This window comes from Maniola hyperantus, chromosome 18, assembly GCF_902806685.2.
Source record: "Maniola hyperantus chromosome 18, iAphHyp1.2, whole genome shotgun sequence".
Classification (NCBI taxonomy): Eukaryota; Metazoa; Arthropoda; class Insecta; order Lepidoptera; family Nymphalidae; genus Maniola; species Maniola hyperantus.
The window spans coordinates 9,949,551-9,964,148 of record NC_048553.1 but is presented as its reverse complement, the minus strand read 5'-3'; the positions used below and the strand labels follow the sequence as shown (position 1 = coordinate 9,964,148).

General features: G+C 39.1%; 1 protein-coding gene across 3 annotated transcripts in view; it reads left to right on the top strand.

Moving 5' to 3' along the window:
• The first annotated feature begins 332 nt into the window (after positions 1-332).
• The window catches only part of Syt14 (Synaptotagmin 14), an 18,826-nt gene continuing 4,560 nt past the window's right edge, over positions 333-14,598 (top strand). The window contains exons 1-9 of one of the 3 annotated variants that reach the window (XM_034978024.2): positions 3,461-3,658; positions 5,994-6,173; positions 7,368-7,459; positions 10,047-10,274; positions 10,986-11,147; positions 11,847-11,955; positions 12,193-12,365; positions 12,893-13,102; positions 14,143-14,307. In XM_034978024.2, the coding sequence (XP_034833915.1) occupies positions 3,622-3,658; positions 5,994-6,173; positions 7,368-7,459; positions 10,047-10,274; positions 10,986-11,147; positions 11,847-11,955; positions 12,193-12,365; positions 12,893-13,102; positions 14,143-14,307 (1,356 nt within the window). In that variant the 5' untranslated portion in view covers positions 3,461-3,621. Of the gene's footprint in view, positions 429-3,460; positions 3,659-5,993; positions 6,174-7,367; positions 7,460-10,046; positions 10,275-10,985; positions 11,148-11,846; positions 11,956-12,192; positions 12,366-12,892; positions 13,103-14,142; positions 14,308-14,598 lie in introns of those variants that run through there. The other 2 variants (XM_069504540.1, XM_069504541.1) reach the window with 2 other exon arrangements.

The following is a 14,598-nucleotide window of genomic DNA, read 5'->3' as shown; positions in this document are numbered from 1 at the left end:
GACAGGGGCTTCTTTAGGGGGGCATTCAGATGGCATGTGTCATAATAAACCTTTATGCATTGCATTGAATATGACAATATGTCGTCGGAATGGTCCCTAAAGAAACCGTTATCTTGACTATGAATTCCAGTGATAGTGTACGATTAGTGAGTATAGGCACAGGTATAGCAAGTGCACTCTCTATTCCCTATCTCTCAGGAGCGATGGAACGGCAATTCAACACGACCGGAGAGAGATCAGACACAGGACCGACGGCTTTACTTACCTACTCTTCGAGGCACGGGGTGTAACTACGCCAACTTTCCAACTACGGGTTGCTACTGAGGATTTCTAGACAGAAAAACTTTTTGGCCCGAACAAGCTGTACTACCAGTAATGACGATAGCATTAAACTTCTGAAAGTGGCGTGCACTGGACTCGAAGTGATGGTGAGCATTAGGTGTTCAGTTTAGGTAGTGACCTAGTTACTGGTTTGCTATAATGCAAATTAAGCATTGAGTTGAGCTACGAGTCTTTCTATAAACCCTATAAGGTCATCATCACAATCAATCCATCTTTGGCGCATTAATGAGTACAGGGTCTCCTCTCAGAATGAGAAGAGTTTTAAATAGTCATTAGTCCGCCACGTGGCAGACTTCTGCAACTTCTGCACCTTTGAGAACATTATGGAGAACCCTCAGGCATGCAAGTTTTCTTTCACCGTCAAAGCAAGTGATATTCAATTGCTAAAACTCGCATAACTCCGAAAAGTTAGAGGATTGAACCATGGACCTTCTGACTAGGAGTCGGACGTCTTAACCACTAGGCTATCACCGTTTTATGTGTGAGTACCTATACTTATACCTAGGATAACTTAACACATAGGATTTGAATAATGTAGGTATTTTTTGTATGATTCTGTTGGTTCTATAAAAATAAAATACTATAATTTTGACTTCAATTTGCATCACAACTCACCACAATATAGGTACCTAATACGTTGTGTTTGCACCTTTGGTAACCTACCTAAGAGCGGTTTCGCACTGCATTCGATCCGAATCCGTAAAATACGGATATAAAAAACTCTGACAGAATTCGGATACTGCCTACGCACTAATCCGATCTCTGATCCAAATATTTACAAGCTTTATATGTCCAATTTGAATCTCAGTCAGGTAATGCGAACGCGTTCATACAAACAGTACTACTTCCGTCCGAATATTTCTTCTGAATCGGAGACTCACGGATGACGGAGAGAAATCGGATAGCGGAAGTCGGATCTAGTGCGTAAACTACTATACAAATAGGTAGTTCTATACTTACTACTTACCGTACTATTACTACTACTTGGGTACTTGGAACGTATTTTCACAGATTTGGATCGGATGCAGTGAGTAACAGCGGTTACGCACTCATCCGATCTGAGTCCGTGAAAATACGTTCCTTTTTGTTTTGTATGGGCTTGTGACATATGTCGTAGATAATCGCTGGTATTCTCACGGATGACGGATAGAACTCGGATGACGGAAGTGCAGTGCGTAATTGCCGTAACCGTATCTTAAAATAAGTATTTTAGGTATATGGGTAAGTGACGATAGTACCTACCTGCTACCTGCTAAATGAAGCCGTGAATTATTTAATAATATCCCGCGTTGCAATCAGGTCTGGAATTTTGCCAAACTGCCCGAAAACGATATGGCTAATCCTATACTTAGGCGTAACCTATACCTATGAGTAGGTACTCAGCTATTTCATAATACATACATACAATATAATGATTAATGATGATTTTACTTTCTTGATTCGCCAGAGGATTCACCTGAATGTCGATAAATGTGATGAATCCTCTCTTGACATTGAGATTAATAACTATGAAGCGGCCCTTAGTAAGGATTACGTTTAAGACTTTTTTAAAGAAAGCAGATACTTAACCTGTTTACTTAGGTACCTACCTACCTACCTATCATTAAGTAGGTCGGTAGGTAAGTACTCTAAAAATATGAACGTTACGGGGTAGGCGCTATACCCCCACCTAATCTAAGTAATATGATTAATTTTACCAACCTATTAATTTTAATGAAGTTTGCGAAACTACGCACTGCTTTTACTATGGTAGATATTAATTAGATATCTAGCGACTACCTACTCGTAGGTATAGACGTAGACCGAGCATGTGCGTCCCACACATTCACACATGGTCACTCAACCATCTGAACTCTGAAGCTTCCTCATGATTTCGTAGGACTTAGTACAAAACTTATGAAGACCGCGCCTTCCAACATCTGATATGATTGGCGTGCATTCGACGAGCATCATTCGCGATCCGGCAAAATTCTGTCTGTCTGCAGAGTCTAGGTCTTGTCTGCTTCCGGAGCAGATTTTTTCTGATAATATGTGTCGGGCCAGTAGCGGACTAAGGGTGGGGCGGAGGGGATGGTCCGCCCCGGGCCTACGGTCTAGGGGGCCTCTAAAGCTTGAAAAGTCTTTTAGTAAAATTCTAAAAGCATGTTTTTTAGTAAAATGAGGCGATGGAGAGAGCTATGCTTGGAGTTTCTCTACGTGACCAAATCAGAAATGCGGAGATCCGTAGGAGAACTAGAATAACCGACATAGCTCAACGGGTTGCGAAGCTGAAGTGGCATGGGCAGTGCACATAGTTCGTAAAACCGATTTACGTTGGGATCCCGAGGTGCTAGAAACCTCGCACCGGAAGACGCAGTGTTGGAAGACCCCCCATTAGGTGGACGGACGAATCGCAGGGAGCCGCTAAATTCAGGCGGTGCAAGACCGTGGCGTGTGGAAGTCCCTACAAGAGACCTATGTCCAGCTGTGGACGTCTATCGGTTGAAGATGATGATGATGTGCAGTAAGTGAGAGTAATTTTGGAGGTTTTGTCCGCAAAAATAAATATAATAGGTAACACAGAAGGGGGGCCTCACTTAGTGATGGCGTCTTAGGCCTCCGACGTGCAGCCACGTGTTACTTAACTAATTAAATAGGTTCTTCCTTCCTTTGTTTCAATTAAGTTACGCAATCAGATAGCTATTGCATGGAAGTAAAAAAGTAGGTTAATTTCCTTCGAGAAAAAAATTTTTCCTTAAGAAATCGATGTGATTGATGCGTGGGTTTGCATCACAAATCGCCAGTAGACAGCTGCTATACCTAATTATTTATTTATACGCAGTACGCACCATCTATTAATAGGTATACGTATATCAAATTCTATAGAAGTAGGTGGGAAGGTTTTAGAATTAATAATCCATAACATTAACACCTCAAAGATTGTGCCTACGTGCGTCCCTTAGTACCTATCCGAGGTCACGTCACATGCCCTCGGCCTTGAAGACCAGCAAACAAAGCAGCCGTACCTACCTACTTATATTATCCCGATACATTTACCCTAGTCCTTCGTCCTATCATCGCGCAGAATACCGCACGCCCCGCCGAGCCCCTGCCCCAGCGCGCATGCGTACAACTGACAGCCACCGTGCCAACACGTCTCTATACATTTTCCACTTTTACTCCAATTAAAATTAATGAAAATATTCGAAATTAGCATCGGAAAATCAAGTGTGTGGTTTGAACCAGGTGATATTATACTCAGTGTGTGAATGCCGCCACGCGATGTGCCAGTGAGCCAGGATGGTGGCCAACATAGGCGGAATCAGCCCAACTAATGGTAAACAATGTTCACAGACAATACTTTGTGCAGCTTTTTTCAGTTTTCTTGAGTATGCAGATCATTTATCAAGCTTTTAAACCAAAAATAGTAATGCTTTTATTAAATTTATAGGCTAACACTTTCGTTGCCTTCCTGCTATTTCCTAGTGCTATTCGACAAAATTTGCAATACCAAAAAAAGCATTTGTTTGATACAGAATGCCTTATTACTTTGTGCAGCTTTTTAAAATGCCTACTGACCTTGCATTGTGATTTACCTCGTCTGTTTGGTTTCCACCACTCGCATGAAATTATACCTATTTAACATCTAAGTAACTACCAACTAGCTAGCAATGCAATACAAAGTAGATATCGTAGCACATGCGTAGCACAGTAGAATTTTGACATAGGACTAAGCACCTAAGTCTTAAGTATTCACTAAACACCGTTCGACACGCAACGCGCGACGGCCCTTACGACGTCAACGTCAAATTATCAAACTTGGCATTTAGAACTCCATCATCAACGATATACATACTTAGGTATAATACGTAAAAAATGAAAACTCACTCGCCATTTTAACTTTGTGTGTCAACTGTACTGTTAAAGGTACAATTTAGTCCTTATTTTAAAGGTGAACTGTACTTTTGATACAGTTTACACATAGAGTTAAAATGGCGAATGAGTTCTCATTTTGTACGGACTATACTGCCGGACACATTTCTATTGTAGGGACTTTCAAACGCCTTGCGCCGCCTGAATCCAGCGGCTCCCTACGAGTCATTTGATACCGTCTGTCCACTTAGTGGGGGGAGGAGGGGCTGCAATTTCCGGTCCGAGGTCACCATTCTAGCAACATGCAGTAAAATATTCTATTTACTTATAGTAAATATGTAAAGTTTTCACAGACAACAGAGGTGGTCCACGCTACTGTAGTCTTGCTCTATATTTTGACCCGGTTCACACAATTCTTTGTATGACAAATCGTAGGTACGTGTACGCGCGCCTTCAGTGTGACCTCGTCATCGAATGAGTCAGTCTCAGTTTGAAGTTGTTTTTAAACTTTTAGAGTTATAGCACAAGCAAACAGTGGGTATATGCTGTTTACACTGTGTATACACATTTGTACGGGCGCATGACATAAATAGGAAAGTGTAACGTACAATAAGGCCATGCCGCAAATGTAGTACTGGAAGAAAATCGCGCGTGATTATTGAAATTGAAATGTAACTTATTAAAATATTAGATGACTAGCTTATGCCCGCGACTTCGCCCGCGTGGACACACAAATTTTAAACCCCTATTTCACACCCTTAGGGTTGATCTTTAACTATGAGATTTTAACATGTGAGCTTAATAAAATATGTCATACTGCTAATTGCAAAAATATTAACTACAAAACTTCATTATAGATGTCCGCGTGGATTACTTCGTTTAGAAAAATCCCAAACCCAAAAATCAATAAGTTCTATTTTCGGGATCAAAGGTAAAGCCCATGTTCTTCCACGGGGTGCGAGCTTTCTCTGCACCCAATTTCTTCAAAATGTGTTAATCGGATGAGCCGAGAAAAAATAGCAGACACATGGATTAAGTGACGCGTGCGCGCCATATTCAAGGCAATTTCCTCGCGCGGAAAAATGCGTTATTTTCCGTTGTTGATAACTACATACACCCAATCCTATTTTGTTTGATTTGTTTGTGTTTACGCAGTATTTAGGTAACCATGTTAGTTAGTTACGAGCAATGAGACAATGATTTACGCTGGCTTTATTCGTGTTGTACGTACCTACTTCGTCCGTGTAAAAGGTTCTCAAAAATCCGTTGAAACTCTTTGTTTTTCCGGGATGAAAAGTTTATGATACTCTCCGGGTCGTACTGGCGAAAAATCACGCGGATCCCGAAGAAACCGTTTGTTTCCCCGGGATAACAAGTAGCATAATATGTCACTCTCCATGTCTTTAACTTACCTATAGGTTTCCTTACGAAACACCACGTCGATCCGTTATTCTGTGGCAACGTGATTGAAGGACAAACCGACAAACGAACACACTTTCGCATTTGATTTAAGTCATTATTAGTAGGTAAGATAGGATAAAAGTTATTATGAAACTCCAGGACTCCAGATAGGCAGACTGTATTTTAAAAAGTGGAGTAATGACTTAAAAATAAGATTGTATGATGGGTGTGATGCGCGTAGCGGAACAGAATACATTAGCACACCTACGGTTAAAACGACACCTACGGGCTACGAGCACAAAACTGTGCTACGAGCATGCTTTAAAAAATGGCGGCCTGTTACTAGAATATACTTAGAAGTCGTTGAATAGCTTACTCATGTTTTTCGTTATGCATAGTGGAGGCAACAGCCTACATAAGCGCGGTAGCGGCGTTCGCCGTAGTGGTGCTGGTGGTGCTGCTGTTCCTGGGCCGCCGCTGGTGCTACTCCGCGGTCTTCGGCCGCAAGTGCTGCGATGACGTGCTCGCCGTGAACGCGGTCACCTCGGCCGGACTACCGCTCGACAATGCTCCATTTGGTCAGTACGACCTTAAGTACTTCTATACTTACTTCTTGCTAATCCCTATTTGTGAATATTGTAAGTAGGTATAGTACGTGACAGGTCGAGATGGCAATCAGGATATGAGGCGGTGGGACGCCCCGCACATCCGCTCGTCACCCACGCTATCACGCACAGGGTTAGCGCGGGGGCTGTGTGGGTGTGCGGGGCGTCCCTACCCCGACTGCCATCTCGACCTGTCGTGTACTATACAGTATGACATGAGTGTCACGAAAGTTGAAACCAGTTACGTACTACGCGGATGAAATATGCGATGCAGACGTATACTTAGTTCGTTTCACATGGTAAATCCGCCGTGACTCGATTATCGTTTACTCTATAGTCTGCCGTCTTATTACGTGAGACGAACCGTTAGTCCGTACCTATCTAACTACTAGGAGGTAACTCAGTATGTTATCGTGATAGTTACTAAACAGTTGCGAAGTATCATTTTTGTACAAATTCATGATTTGGCAGATGATCCCATAATCGTCGCTGAGTTTTTGTATCAGATCGTTGCAACTTTCGTGACGAGAAATGCATATTTTTAGATTCTAAAGTTATCTTACTTTTAGCCACGTAGGTTTATCTAAGACATTAATACCTAATTTAATTTTTATAATTAATTGGTTTACTTAAGTAGTTATTTGATAAATACTTAATTGAATAAAATACTAAACATTTTTTATCTAAGTAGATTAATGCCTATCACTTAATTTCCTACATTTTAGTGTATTGCTTTTCTACGTTGAATTCATGTTGTGTTGTTGGACCCAATAGAACCTTAGGTTAATATATTAGCAACATTCTTAGATCCTATATGATTAAAAAAATATGTGCCTCACAGAGGTCCTTGGTCATCGGGGATTATCCTATGAGCTTTTTTATAGCCACAGCCACACGATGTCATCTGCGTACAAAGCTCATGATTTCTTTAACAGCGACCGTACAACCATCGTTGAGTTATGTATGAAGATGACAGATCGCGACTGAGTTGCTAAATGTCAAAAAGATACAGAATAACCCCAGAGGTTACTCAGATGGCAAAGTTATCAAGATCACTACTTAGCACTATTTTATTAAAATCTAGGCTAGACTTTTGTAGTTGGTAGTTGTTAGCTTAGTTTAGAGGGTTATTATATTGATTGACGTTGTGCGTACGTGTTGTTATAGATGCTTTGTCGAAAACGAACCATTACCCTGAACGCGTATTCACGTTCGAGGCCTCCGAATCGGATGAAGAACTGCGCTTGCGCATACAACAGGTAAATTGAAACATAGCATTCATACAGAAATAAAAACATCCTACTTATGTTTTTATGTAGGGTGTTATTCCACACCTGCTCATACTTATGTAGCTATTTAAAACCCCTAAAATTAAGAAAATATTTGAAAAGATTGTGAACGAACGAGATTGTGGATGGTATTCTCGCCGGAACCCAGTTCACAGACGGTTGTACAGTAGATATACTTTGAAGTCCAAACAAAGGGTTCGTAGTCGAGAAACTAAGAACGCCCTCCAATCCAAAGTCCAGACTCATGCCGAAAACTCTTCCGAAACATCTTCAGTACCGGATCTTTGGAATAATAGGTACATACATAAGTAATTAACATAAACAAAATAACATTTAAAATCCATTTACTTCTAGGTTGGTACGCTCGTACTTATTCTAACTAATAATGGTTCATGTTTTCATGTCCAACTATACCTATCTAGATATTGATCCTATACTTTCAGTCGAGATTACGATGATCACAACAAAGATAAGTATAAAAAATTATAGATATTATAGTAGGTAATATAATAGGTAGGTGCAAATATGGAATATATTCGATTCAAATCCAAGAGATATTATCTAAAATTTAATATCGGTTTCAAGCGGTCAAATTCCGAAGTCCAGACTATAAAATATAAAAATAACGGCACCACGGATGATCCATTTCCATTTCACATTGGATACCGTGTCCGCCAATTCGACACCTGTAGCGCGCACTCAAACTAATGGCTGCATTTCATCTCACTTCTGTATTCTTAGAATTGTAGGTATAACGCGTAAAATTTAACTCCTCACGCGCCATTTTAACTTAAGGTATGTGTAAAATTTCATGCCGAAAGTACGATTTTAGTCCTTATTTTAAAGGTGGTTCATACGTTTGACATGATAGTAGGTAGGTACCTACTTGTGAAAGTTTACTTGAATAATGATTTTTAAAGAGTTAAAATAGCGCATGTAGAGTCATTTTGTACGGCCTATAGGTATTTATTTATTTTACGAGATCTTCGTCGAATAAGTATCTGGGAATTTCCCACTTGAGTTCGCTGAATCAGTTGCAGGCCGAATCTTAATATTTTGATTCTTGATTTAAAAATTAAAATCTTATTTCTATTTTTCTATTTTTAAAATCTGCTTTCTTATCTTTTCAGTATACTTGACTTTTTTTTAAATCATAAATCATTTAGATGGAAGCGCCTATTGGAGAGTACCTACCTAATGCAATGGTCTATTGCCGTAGTTTGATAGCTACAGTGTTTGAAGATCGCTAATCACCTCTCGTTGGCCGACAAACTCTTACTAAGTATTAGTTGATATGCATTGTTGCAGCAAGAATACTATAAATTCAGCCAATCACAACGACTGGGCAATGAATGCATCGTAACCAAATTGTCGTCTTGAAGCTTGAAGAAGTGAAATCTCTTTTCGCAGAAGTATTAAATACCTATTAAATCTTATCATCATGATGACGACAATAATACTAGATAGATATACTTCCTTGTTCTTTCTTCATCCCACAATAAAGATTGGGTATCAAAGATGTCTGTCTATATGGGTGTATCTAATCATAATATGGCAGTACTAATGTACTAAACAGTTGGTAAACATTAGTCTGTGATTAGCTCGAGATTATCCTAAGCTAATCATCTGATGACAGTATTCTAATGTAGATTATCGCTGCTTTAATATTAATTAGGCTGCTTTTATAAAAATAAAATTGTGATTAATTATTAATTAAATACAATTTAGTACCTACCTAACTACTAAGTTAAATTATTATCAATAACAAGTAAATTTTGTAATTGTGTATTTTTGCACTAATGTCTAGCTGTGTTTTGCACTTCCTCAATTAGCAAATAATTAGGTAGTTAAATGAGTAGATATTCTGCTTACCCTATTATCCATACGTGTTATTTTAGAGTTACTAATAACTTTGTAATTTGCAGAAATTGGCCACGTATTTTAGGTTTATCAGAATCACCAGCATTCATTGCATTATGCTCGTACGTTGATGTCCTACGTCATTTGTCTACAATAATTTTATTATTTAATAATTTTATTTTAATTGTTAACATCATAATATTTAAACATGGGTGTATGTATTAACTTTGCTTTCTTTTTCCGAACGGATTTCTAACTATTATATATTATAGTTTTATATTATAGTATTATATTATAGTCCTTTAGCAACTACTGTACTCGTAAATACTTTAAACCATTAATTCAAAAGATCGTCCTGTTTTCTTTAGAATATAGGTGTAATCATAACCACAGTCATAACTACCTTAATAATTTAGTTTATAAAGGTTTTAAACAATTTTTATGACTATACCTAACAATCTCAACACCCATCTCAGAACAATTATTGGAAATAATGTAAAACAGTGTTGTGGGGCCAATTAAACAGTGGCAAGAATGCGAAGGCCCAAGGGTATGGAACCATACCAATAAGCTCCTATAGTTTTTCTTCTATCATTTCCATAGTTTTCGCCCTTCGTCTTATATTTCCTTGTACCACACGTTTTTTCCAAAAACTTGATGGATGTCCCTCTTTTTCATTCGATTAACCTTATTGCAGGATAAAGAAGAGGTGGAATGCAGGTACGAGGAAAAGAACGAGAATCTGAACCAGTCCAAAGTGGAGGTTGAAGTGATAGAGAACACGTTGCGCGAGACCAGTCTTCGGGAATCTCGCGATACCAGCCTTCGGGAGACGAAGATCGATGAAGTAGTGCAGCAGAGAGCTGAGTACATACACACTTTGGAGGCTCAGAGCAGCGTTGAAAGCGATGTTATTGCGCATAATGTAATTATTAACTTATATTTCTTTGCTTTTTGAACTTTTTTTTTCTTTGGTTTTCGACCTCCCTGGCGCAGTATAGGTAGTAAGCGTTGTGCCACATTCATGCCATTTAGTATTTTTACTGAAAGAACACGCATATGTGAGGAAAAAGTTGTATACAAAAATGTTCTGCAGAACCGCTTGAAACTTTTTTTTTGTTAGGTGGCCATATTTTTTCTACCGGCTCAACAAAGAGGCTTTGGACTTTTTTAGTTTCAGGACCTATACCTACCTACACCTCAATGACTGATAGTTTTTGATGGCTGTTGGGGTACTCCGACAAATAACCTACAATAATAATATTGCATATTCTTTGAGTCATATGGACGAGTATAATGTAAAAAAAAATCCACGCATAAATTTTCTGGAGAGCCCCAAAAAGTAACAAAAATAATCTTACAAACGAGAGTATCACGTAGTTCTCAGTAGAAGAAAAGTAATTTAAAACTGTCTTGATCGACTGTGATTGATCTAGTGGGTAGCTTTGGCTCCAGTTATTTACCACCTAATCAATTTTTCTCTCTCGTATTTTTCTTAACTTACTAAATAGTTGATTTCCAAAATTCATATTCAATACTGATGCCATCAATAGATCCATAATTTACATGCTGTCAAATACCCTATTCATGATTCATCCATTTTGTTAATTTTATGGCATTACTCAATTTATCTTAGGACACATCGTTACTTTGCGGCGAGAGTGGCGGGGGATCGCAGGAGCGTGGTTCCGTAGAACTGACGTTGCTCTTCGATGCACCCGTACGCGCCATGACCGTGCACGTGCTACAGGCACGCTCACTACCGCAAAAGGCGCCCGGACAAGTATTACAGAGCCAGGTATCCTTGGATATTCATACTTTTTATCAAAAACTTGCACTTCTCTGCCTTTAGCAATCTTTGTGCTCTATTTTCATATTGGTAGCGAGCCAATGTCATCAGGTGGCACATGACCTGATATTAACGCCGCTCCTGCTGTAGAAGACGGAATACTGCGTAGCCAGCTTTTAAGGAATTTGTTTAACAGTTCTTACCCCATTTCGTAGTTTTGAGGAAACACTGCAGAGAGAAGTCAATTCTAGATTTTTCAGATGATCTGATAGAAAAAATTACCTTTGACGAAGAGTTGTAGAACACCAGGTATCCAGAAGTTGAAAATGAATATTCTTTTCCTTGGCGTATGTGATAGAACGGGGGTCTCCTGTGCTAATAAGATTTTATTTTATTTTGCTACAGTAGCCGATAAAATCAAACTGAAGGGTTTAATCGTCAAAATTGATCAAGACATTACCACTAATTCAGAATCTATTCGAGAAGAATTAGGTACCTAACTACCTACCTAGCAAAAGTTCAAATTTACTTATTCTGTAAACATAATTCACCGAATCTAATGTACCTAAATTACGCTTTAAGTACGCGTCGAGTAATCCACCTATGTGGTCAAACATTTCTTACCATAGAGATGACTCTACTAGTACCTAGGACCTTGCTATGACACTTCGTAATAATAATTATTTATTCAACTGATAATTCTCACAGGTTCGCATTGTTCTATTGCCGTTAAAGAAGCAGAAGTACAAGTCAAAGATACGCAACGGGGAGAATCCACAGTACATGGAGAGTTTCGTCTTGCACAAAATCAATCCAGGTAACTCTATCATTTTTAAACTACTACTAATATTTTGGTTTTAAGATTCTAAGTAGGTAGGTACAACGGTCTTGTAAACTTTCAAAATTTTAAATAAATTTTCAACACATTACTTAGATCCTATTCCTTAATAACTTAACATCACGGTCTTGTACCTACTGCGCAATTCCTGAATCCTCATTTGTATTCTTAAATTAAAAATTAAGATTATATTTAATGATGGCTTATTGTCCTCAGAGGATGTCCACGGTCTCGGACTTCGTATACGAATATATGGCTGTGAGCGCATGCGTCGACAACGACTACTTGGTGAAGCTGCAGTTAGCTTCGCCAATCTCAACTTCGAACTGGAGAACAACTTGTGGCTCCAATTATCACCAAGACAACATCATCATCAGCCTACTCTGCAGGTTAGTATCATATCTAGATATAAGATACCTACTAGCCTTAAAAAACCAATTCACTGGGTCATAAATACCCGGTTGTAGGCCACCAAGAAAATGTTTCACACGCATTCCGGTAAAATATAAATGACATGGTTTTTAATGGTTCCATTTGGAATTTACTATCTTGACTAAGAGCGTACAATCCCATTGAGTAGGGTTTGTTTTCCGGCATATTCTAGTCCAATTTGCTCGATCTTGTGCTTTCGATTTTTGAGTAGGCACACGTATTTGCGCTTACAATGTCTAGCCAGCGCTTTCTTGAGTGTTTGCGAGTTTTAGCGCTAGGAATGACGACATGTTTAGACATCAGTAGGTATACCTATTTTTCTAATTGCTGTCACATAATATGACCGTACCTACCATCTGGCAGATTTCTCTTTTTGATATTGTATTTTTACTCTCAATCACTGAACTCCGCTTCAGATACACTATTATTTTAATTTATGTGATGATAGGTATGTGTAATAATGTAATTTGTGCAAAAATTCTAGCTGCCCAAATTGGATCTCAACCATTCTATCACGGGCGTGCTAGCGAGTCCATCGTCTATAACCACAGCAACGACACCCGGGACTTTGGGCGGAGAGGCGTGCAGTCTCGCAAGATCGGATTCTGCATCATCCTGCTGTAGTACACGTTCTGCGCCTGAGCTACTGCTTGGGTTGCAGTACAATCCCACAACTGGACATTTGTCTGTGGAGGTATGTATTTTTTTTCTTGGCCAACTCTAGAAAATGTCGTATTTCTCAGCTTATAGCTCTCTGCTCTCCTCAATCCTCATAACTAAAATAATGAATGGTGAATAAATCTTGTGATTATAAACAAGCGGATTCTTCGTTATCCTGCATATATCCTGCTCTTGGCTGTTTACCTTGCCATAGGAAAAAAGTCAGCTAGTTTACTGTGGCTGCAAGATCGCTACTCGGCCGCCTAAGAAACTAGTGCTACGTAACCAGTTTCGTGAAAAGAATATTGTGTCTTACTACGAAACCAGTTACGTACGAATACACTTTATTCTTTGTACGTAACCAGTACCTATCGTACAAAGAATTCTTTCTTACTACATCACCAATCAAAACTGTTTTCATAAAAATATACCTACCCAACCAGATTAATAGGTTCAGACACAGATCACCACCTATAGGCGCCTAATAGCCGAACACCCCCGATCGCCAAGCTTAGGCAGTTGCTTAGCATAAAAAGTTGGCCCAAACCCGTTCGGTACCCTCACTAAGCACATTGTCTTGATTACGAGACTTTTGAGTTCACCCATCACAACAACGCATTCTCCCCTGTCCCCCGTCAACAAAGAAACGAAGTGTGAAAGAGCCACCGAGCAAGTACCGAACGGGCGTCCTCCCGCGTTTCGGCCCATATAACCGCGAGGTTGGTGGGGCCATATGAGGTGGTGGGTTGTCCCCCGTCAACATTTTACGATATTGTTTTCATGCAAACCCTTGTAAGTATATGCGTACTCTTGAGGTTGAATTCTCTGCGGGTTCAGAGAACTTGCCTTTAATGAATTCAAAGGCTGTAGAAACATTCCTTATAGACTCCCGATAGACTATTCTATATCGGAATATTCTTTTAGCTGGAATATCGAGTTGGTTTTTAGTGAAAAGGAAATTGAGGATTGATTGACCACATAAAACCTCAAATCCCAGTTACAAAATTAGATAAGTAATTTGAAACTGCTGTTTAAAAATATTACAATTGAATTAATACAATTATTTCTTTTCAGATCATAAAAGGCACACATTTCCGTAAGCTGTCGCCCAACAAAGCACCAGATACTTATGTAAAGTTGGTGCTAATCAGTTCTTTGGGTATGGAGATGGGTCGCTGCAAGTCGTCAACGCGCCGGGCCCAGTCCAACCCACTTTATAAGGAACTCTTTATATTTCAGGTTTGCAACAATAATTTGCTTCTACCACCTATGTACTTACTATTTATTTTTCTATATTAAATAGCTTGTTTAATAGTTATGGGCTGATGTTATTAATTTTGAGTTATCTTGCTTTTTAACTGATAGTAATTTTAAGTTTAGCTTGACAAATACTACTTCAAGATTTAAAGGCTTCATTTTGTGGAGGTTGTTCTTAGCAGCCCAAAGGACTCGTGTAACTAAAATATGCCATAGCCCGCGTTATTGTTATACCTACATGGTGTTCTTCAATTTTTAATGCCTTTTAAAGCC